This window comes from Microtus ochrogaster, chromosome 16 (assembly GCF_000317375.1).
Source record: "Microtus ochrogaster isolate Prairie Vole_2 chromosome 16, MicOch1.0, whole genome shotgun sequence".
Lineage (NCBI taxonomy): Eukaryota > Metazoa > Chordata > Mammalia > Rodentia > Cricetidae > Microtus > Microtus ochrogaster.
Genome location: NC_022018.1, coordinates 7,481,385 through 7,490,247, shown reverse-complemented (window position 1 = coordinate 7,490,247; position 8,863 = coordinate 7,481,385). Strand labels below are relative to the sequence as shown.

The 8,863-nt window shown below is 40.8% G+C and overlaps 2 protein-coding genes across 4 annotated transcripts in view; both read right to left on the bottom strand.

The window, feature by feature from the left end:
- Window positions 1-8,863, bottom strand: part of Plekhh2 (pleckstrin homology, MyTH4 and FERM domain containing H2) — a 110,776-nt gene that overhangs the window by 89,519 nt on the left and 12,394 nt on the right. The window lies entirely within an intron of this gene.
- LOC101995259 (ubiquitin-conjugating enzyme E2 L3-like) lies at window positions 2,575-2,994 on the bottom strand. 2 transcript variants are annotated; one of them, XM_013348966.1, is made up of 2 exons: window positions 2,968-2,994; window positions 2,575-2,871 (listed from the first exon to the last, which is right to left on the bottom strand). In XM_013348966.1, exons 1-2 carry the CDS (start codon window positions 2,992-2,994, stop codon window positions 2,575-2,577), a joined length of 324 nt encoding a protein of 107 aa, XP_013204420.1. The 2 variants fall into 2 exon arrangements, with proteins under 2 accessions (XP_013204420.1, XP_013204419.1); XM_013348965.1 differs by having other exon boundaries at window positions 2,575-2,994.

The window sequence follows — 8,863 nt, the reverse complement described above, 5'->3', positions numbered from 1 at the left end:
CACAGGTTAAGAACCACTGTTCTAAGGCAATACCCTGTCAAATGATTAAACAAATCCATTTACTTCACAACTTGGCTTTTCTGTTTACTTATATATTTATCAAAGCTATAAATATACACATATATCAACTAGTTTGGAAAGATTTATTAATACAGTGGACGCTTTTAGCCAATTCTTTTCATATTTGCCTTCATGTTCTAAATCACATACTTCTATTTCTGACAACCTTCCTTTTTAAAATGATGTCCTACTTGTTCCCTTAATGGAAAAATGAAAATTAGCCCCTTTGTCTCGTTGCCATCAATCCAGACACACTTCACATCTCCTATTCTTTCTGCATCTTCATATCATCCCTTATTTAAACCATACTTAGGGGGTCCTTATTACCGCTGCTGTATATGACACCCACAACACGCTCACACATGTGACCGATAGGAAGCTCGGTCTCGTATCAGCCACAGGGAGGGACCTTTACTACAGGACGTCCTCCTAGAACTAACTGTCTTATTTCTTCACACAGTTTTTAAAGAGAACTTTCCAATAGACACACTTCAAGTTCCCACTGCTGTCTCAGTTACCACTCAAGATGCTCACTCATATCTGGGCTTACTATAAATTTCCCTTGAAGCCACACCCAATGCCTCTGACATGCCAGTGTGAACCGTTACCTCCTGCCCAGGCCCGCCTGTCTTCTTGGGAAGACCCTTCCACTTTCTTCTGCCCTGGATCACCTGCTCCCACACCCTGTCTTCCCAAGCCTTAGCTTATTTCTTCCTTTGAATGGAACACATTCTCCTGAAATCCCTCAGAAAGGTTACATGGGGTCTTGCATGTGTTAAAAATATCCTTAACTCTCATAATTGGGGGAAGATGGCTCCGTAGATAAGTGTACTTTGCAGTCAAGTCTGTCCCCAGGTCTTGCATGGTTGAAAGAGAGTTGTCTTCTGACCTCTTCACATGTGCCATAATATATGCATGTGCTGTACGTGTCCAAACACCATACACACACACACACACACACACACACACCCCACATACCACACACATTCTAACTATTTAAATTTTAAAGTGTATGGACTTAGAAGAGAATTCTGTTCTATTGTCTTCTAAGTCTTGCCTTCTAGAGCAAGGCTTTTAGGGTCCCGAGCCGCTCCTCCTGAAGGCCAGCAACTCCTTAGAACCCTGCAAAGACCTGGAGGGGAATATGCATCATGCTGAGAAATAGGGGGCATTCGTGGGAGATGTTTAGATAGCTCACTTATTCCCATAAGCCAATGTCCATCAACTAAGCATTTATTTTCTGTAAAAAAACTCAGACTTTCTTCCCTTAACAACTTGAACAAATTGTTTGGAATGCATTCATCCAACAACTGTCACATTTACGAGCTCACAGCAGCTTCCTACCGACTCACCAGAAAACAGAGTTGACAGTGGGCCAGCAACAGCCATGCATACACAGCTGCCAGACAAGTCCACAGATGTCCCATTCTTAAATGTAAACAGACCACCAAAGATCGGCTAACATGTGAGAAAAGCTTGCATCTCAGAAAAGAAACAGCCATAGAAAGAGGAAAATCATCTCAGAGGAAAGAAAGATAACTAAGGGAATGAAGTGATCGTTTTAGAAATGTCAGCGATGTTTAAGAACCAAGATGTTTCAAATACGTGATTCCCCAGTCACGGTGTGAAGAGGGAATTGTTCCAACTAAAATATAGGAAACTGTGTTTAGCATGATTTGCTTTGTGCAGAAGTATGCTTCTAGACAGTAATGCCACTGGCTTTCGGTCTTTATATTCCAACTCTCTGGTGTTCTTTTCATTGAACTGCAGCTGCACATGAACTACCCACACAATGTAGAGTACTAGAGAGCCGCAGGAAAACCAGTCCAAACATAAAACCACAAAGATTGTAACTGGAAAGCATTGGCATTTATTCCTATACTGCATTATTCTTTGAGTCTAGGAACTCTTCGTTGGTAAACTGTGTTGGTTTGAGTGAGAAATGTCTCTCACTGTCTTGGACACTTAAAACACTTGGTCCCCAGTTAGTGCTGCTGTTGGGGGGGGGGAAGCTTAGGGGGTGTGGCCTTGATGAAGGATGGCTATCACTGCAAGCAGGCTTTGAAAGCTTAGAGCTATTCTCTACTTGAGGTTCACTGTGTTTTCTTCATGTCTGCAGTTCAGGAAGTGAACTCTCAGCTCCCCATCCCTGCCACCATGTTTGCTGCTTGCTGCCATGACTCCTCTTCACCGTTAGGTTCTTTCTTTCTTCCTTTCTTTCTTTCTTTTTCTTTCTTTCTCTTTCTTCCTTTCTTTCTTTCTTTCCTTTCTTTCTTTCTCTCTTTCTTTCTAGAACATCTGAATTTTTTAATCCTTCTTTACGGGTCACCTAGACCACCTTTGATTAAGAAAACTGTAGAAAGTTATTAACTGCCACAAGCGACGCCAGGTGGTGGCAGGTGTCAATTTCCCAGAGTCCTGCTTTGCGGGGTATCTGAGTGCACTACTCGTGGGCTCTGCTCAAACTTGCTGGAATCACTCATGACAGATTTTAGTCCACAGCTCGCTTTTCCCCTATTTCTTTGTAAACTCTTCAGCATTCTTACAGAATTTTTTACGGTCCTTAGAGTATTTTTCAGCTAGGTCAGCCCGGGGTGGGTGCTCAGGCTGGGGATTGTTCACCAGTGCTATGAGGGACTGGATTACTTGGTCTGCTTTGGTGGCTGGCTTCCGGTTTTCAGCACTAATTACCGGCAGACAGACCTGCCCCTTCTCATCAATGTTAGGGTGGTAGATCTTGGTTTTAAATGGACACTCTGCTGGAAAGTGGATTTCAATTCTGAAGGCCCCCTTATCGTATAAAGGGTTGTCAGGAACAACAAGGCCTTGCCAAGTCAATAAATTAGCTTCATCAACCTGGATGTTACGGAAGTTTCTCGTTCTACATTTGCGGATCTCTTTAAGCTCCTTCATCAGCCTCCTGCTGGCCGCCATCTTGGATCTCCACTGTCATGTTCTTATACCACTGGAACCATAAGCCAAATAAACTCTCTCCTCTTTAAGTGGCCTTTGGTCATGGTGTTTATCGCAGCAGCAGAAAAGGAACCTGTACAGTAACCTTCAGTCATGTCAATAGTCGTAACAGGGAGAATTAAGTGTGTGTGGTGTATGTACTAGTCTGGATAGGTGTGTGTGGTGTCTGTGTGTCTGTGTGTGTGTTCTTCAATTGTTCTCCATCTGATTTTTTTAAACAGGGTCTCAATAGGAAGAATTTCAAGTGGTATACTTTTAATTTCAGGGAACTTAGCACAGAAAGAATAGAGGGGTAGAGATAAAATGGAAAGTGTTTACATTTAAAATCCAATAGCGTTTTAGCAGTCGCTGCTTCCTCCCTACGATCTCTACTGAGCATATTTACACAATAGTGGCTGAAGCAAAGACGATGTGGTTACCTAATAAAACTTAAGAAGCGTTTGCTGAACAAATGTCATGAACAAAGAGAGTGACTGCTTTTTCACGAAGATTTAAACCTGAGGATATACTTTTATGAAAGGAAATTGCTACTCTTCACAATTTAAATTACTGACCATAAGTACCTAACATTTCATATTGCATTAATGCGAATACATACATTAAATCTATTCAATAAAACTTAGAGCACTTTAAAGCCAGTTCAAACACACTAGTAACCAGGCAGGCAATACTTTCATTTTGAATATTTCTTTTCATAAGCCTTTAGCTGGGAAATAACTTTGCAGAATACTTAAAAATCACAGGACACACTCAGATAATATTTTACTTTCATGGTGTAAACTGTAATGTAATCCTTGGTCCAAGATCACCCAATATATACTAAGCCAACATGAAATGATCATTTGACCCATAGAAAGTTTTACTAAAAATAGTTAAGTATTTTATAAACTGGAGTCAACCTTGTGCTTGATTTATTACTCAAAAAATGTTCTCTGTAGTTGCAGTGAACTTAGCAACAAGTAGCAGACAAGAATTTGCCATTGAACTTGGATCTTAAAACTACCACACAAATATTTAGTGACCCTCTTAGTTATAGGCCCTGTGAACAAACAAAGTTGTCCCACAGATTAATTCAGGTAGAATACTTTAGGATCTCTGCACTAAATCATGTGGATACAATTTCTAGCAGGGGATTTTCTAGGTTTTCCCATGATACCCCATGAAAGACGATCATTAAACACTTTTGTTTTTTCTTATAGTATTACCTTCAGCCAACAACCCCCAAAAGTGACATTTCAAATAGCCTACAAGGTCTCACTGTTAGGTGTGGAATTTCCAGTCATCACTGTGCAGCATTAGGCAAGCTAAAAGAATAAGTGGATAGACGTCTTATTTAAATAGATTTCTGGAAGGCTGTCCTGGATTGTTGTGTGAAGAAAGCACATGCTCTGGTGTCCAGGGACAGTTCTGTCCTAGGAGAAGGTCCTAAACTGCCTCAGGGAAATCACAGTCATGAAGGGAAGGTCAAGAGTCAGCAGATCCTAGCTGCGGAAGCTCCATCAGGTCAGGATAGGAGTCAGTTACCATGGTGATGTCCAAAGGAAAAAAACGCTTCATCGTCTCTTTTCGCCTTAAACTGAGAAACTGATTCACGGAAAGTAACATTTCACTTTAACGTAAAAAGAAACTTGTCCTTTTCCCTCCCTGCCTCAGAAAACTAACTTGTAAAGGAGGGGACTACTTAGGTCCCAGCTTCCCTGAAGAGTTTATGTTTGGCATACTAAGGATATTTCCACCACCATTCCTTAAATTCCTCTAAAGACCTCTCCCATTTACAGCAGCAACATTTGCCCAAGACTTCAGCAGGGCCCTCTTCCTTCACAAGCCTCAATATTACAAGCTACCTGGAAATTGTGATTTAAAAAATAAGTACAAAAGTCTTTCTTTAAGAAAAAACTCACATATTCTATTCACTTACATACCTGAAATCCATATTTAATTAAAAATACTCTGCCATCATCTCATGCAATTTCCTTTAAAAAAAAATCAAAAACACACCAGGTGGTGGTGGCACACGCCTTTAATCCCAGCATTCGGGGAGGCAGAGGCAGGTGGATCTCTGCGAATTTGATGTCGGCAAGGTCCACAAAGGAGTTTCCAGGACAGCCAGACCTGTTACACAGAGAAACCCTATCTCAAAAAAACAAATCAAGCATACAAAAACTCAGGAATAAATTTGGTATTTGGTATTACTCTGTAATTACCTTCAAGTCTTCCTGCAATTAACAAATCTATTCACAGAGATACAAGAAAGGCTAGGGACTTAGCTCTGTGGCAGAGCTCCTGAATAACAGTGCAAGGCCCTCAACGCAACAGGGGAGAAGAACAGAGAAGATGGGAGAAGGCAACAGTGGGTCATCTCTTTGCACCAAATATTCTGTTAGTTGCATCATGATAAATCTGGAAGGCGCGTGATTCAATGGCCGCTCTGCCATTTGTTACCTGTATAATAACAGTCAACACACCAATAGTTCATTCTAAACCCTAATATTACAATCCATAGCTTAGAGACACCGACAGTTACCCTCACAGAGTTCCTACGGGGTTTAAAGTAGTTTTAGGCCATAGTTTTCAAACCTTGGGAACCGCAGTTAACACTTGAAGCTGACTGTTTGTGTGCCACAGCCAATAAAACAAAGCTAAGAACCAGAACTGTTCCAGGAGAAAGTTGGCCACAGTTTCTGGCAAAGAGCTAAAGAAACGAATTAGTATTCTCTCAAGAATCTTCAGCCTCGGGGCTGAACCCATCCTGGGAAAAAAAGTATGGCGAACTATGGGGAGAAGCTGAGTATACTGATCTCAAAACAAAGCCAAAGCTGTAGGTGGGACCTGACTTGTCTCAGGAATGCAATGTTTGACTCAATCTGCATTACCAATAATGCAATCGGGCTTGCTTTGAAAAATATGTACTGTTACACACATGATTATCACTGCAAACACACATACAACTAACACGCAGTGATGTAGTTCTCTGCTACATGATGAAAGAAAAGACAGAACAGAGGAGTGGGCAGACAGACCAGAGGAAACAACACAGAATGACAGACAAATTACTGTGGGTTTAAATGTTGGCTTCTTTTGATATGAACTCATACAAGTTAAAAAACTTTTTGGACCTAACTATTTCCCTATGTCAACATAGGTAATATTAGTAACTAATATTAGTATCTACCTCATAAAATTACTGGGAAGAATAAATATATAAATTACTTTGGATACAAACTGGCCATATTAAGTATCAGTTTCCTAATTCATAAAACGGAGACAAAATTTATAACTTCACGAGTTGTTAGATGAATTTAGTACATTATACCTATAAAATATTTAACACATGATAATTTCATAAATATCTGGCATTTTCATTAAACTATAAGTAGATACCAAAGATTTTTTTTTTTCAAGGCAGGGTTTCGCTGTAGTTTTAGAGCCTGTCCTGGAACTAGCTCTTGTAGACCAGGCTGGCCTTGAACTCATGGAGATCCACCTGCCTCTGCCTCTCGAGTACTGGGATTAAAGGCATGCACCACCACCGCCCGGCACCAAAGATATTTTTTAAACATGAGAAAAATACTTCATAACGGAATGTAACAAAAAATACTGTGAACGTCTTTACTCTCATTTTAGTGTTGAGCATATTTACTAGGAAACCATGAGTAATTGGCACACACAGTCATTTCCCAACATGGAAAATACATCTGAATGACTCCATCTCTTAGGTCTTCCAAAGACCTAAATCCATCTTGAGATTCGCGGGCATTATGGATGGACCTAGAAAACATCACATTGAGTGAGGTAACCTAGACCCAGAAAGACAAATATGTATTCACTCGTAAGTGGCTTTTAGACATAAAGCAAAGAAAAACCAGCCTACAATTCACAATCCCAGAGAACCCAGACAACAATGAGGACCCTAAGAGAGACATACATGGATCTGATCTACATGGGAAGTAGAAAAAGACAAGATCTCCTGAGTAAATTGGGAGCATGAGGATCATGGGAGAGAGGATAGAAGGGGAGGGAAAGAAAGGGAGAGTGCTATGATCTATTGGCCTGGTCTGTCACCTGGGTACCCCGTCCCTTTAAGAGACAAAACCCACCCTCTCCCAACCCCTACCCTTGGATCTCATGCTTCCTCCAGCCTTGCTCTCTCTCCTGAAGAGATAATTTCTGCATGCATGTTCTCTCTCCTCTCTCTCTCTCTCTCCTCTCTCTCTCCCCTCTCTCTCTCTCTCTCTCTCTTTCTCTCTCCCCCCTCTCCCTCTTTCTCTCTGTGCATCTTTCCCTTCTTCCCCCTTTTCCCCTTTCTCTCTTGTCCCCCCCCATCTTCTCCCTTCTCCCCTTCCCCCCTTCCTTTTCTCCTCCATAACCCACTAAATAAACTCTATACCTAAACTCTCTCTTTCTGTCTCTCACCTGCTGTGTGGTCTCCCACCCACCAAGGTGACCCACCCAGGCCTCAGGAGACTGACTCACTGAGGCACCGGGAAACCACTGAGGCCTCTGGCCATTCACCACTACCCCTAGTGGGACCTCGTGGGACCAGCCTCCCCCCTCCCTTATATCTTTCTTATAGCTTTAAAGAAGAGTAACAGAGGGGAGTGGAGAAAAATATATAACTCAATAAAAGCAACTTAAAAAAATAAAAGTTCAAAGACCAAAATAATAATAATAATGATAGTAACAAATTAGACTACAGAAAGGAGAAAAAGAAGAAGAAACCACAGCAATTTTGAACTAATGCTCCTTTTAATACTCATTCACTGAAAAAGAGTAAATATAAGAACATACAGATAATAATCAAAAAAGCAAAGGCAACAATTGGGACGTGTCCACGCAGGTTGTCACAAGAAAATAACTGATAAAGCTACATAAAAATCAGTGTCTGGGTGGTTGGGGTCATAGAAAATATTAGATAAATCACCTTTCAACGTGAGACATGATTTTTATATTGAAACGAGAAAAAATAACACCCCATGAATGACAATTATCTTTGAGTTAAGCTTCCCTTAGGTATAGCCATTCAACTGGAATCTTTTCAAGCTTTAATTCTTATCCTCAAACTAAGCAATAGACCACCTTACTGTTGAGGACTCATTTCTGAGAGCCTGGCCTGGGTCACTCAACTTTCTCCACCTAAAAGAAGCTAAGGATGAGATATACAAAGGCTCAAACAAAATGTCTTACTGGACACTTCTAAGGGATTCCTGGCCAACAGGAAAGAAAGATGCAAGGCTTTTATGGAGAAGTGACACATGTACCCGTTTCTATCCCAAAAGATATGAACTAGAGTTTAAAACAACACCTGTAAATTCTTCTGGTCTTTTACCAGGGATATCAATCATGCATCTGTCCAGATAACAGTATCTAGAAATATGAGAACCACATGCTGATTTTAAATTCTCTAGAACACATAATAAAAAACGAGAAGAATTAACATTAATATTGCTCATTTAACTCAATATTCAAAATACTTTTGACATGCTGTCTTAGAGTTTTCGCTGCTTCGAGGAAACACCAGAACCAAACAGCAAGTTGGGGAGGAAATGGTTCATTTGGTTTACACTTCCACATTGCTATTCATCACTGAAGGAAGTTAGGATAAAAACTCAAATAGGGCAGGATCCTTGTTAGCAAACAGCCTTGACAAAAATACCTCTTGCCAGGATAGGGACAGTGAGATTTAGAAATATAGTAAAGAATACGAAGACACACTTAAAAATAATAAAACAAGCCAGGCAGTGGTGGCGCACGCCTTTAATCCCAGCACTCGGGAGGCAGAGGCAGGCGGATCTCTGTGAGTTCTAGGCCAGCCTGGTCTACAAGAGCTAGT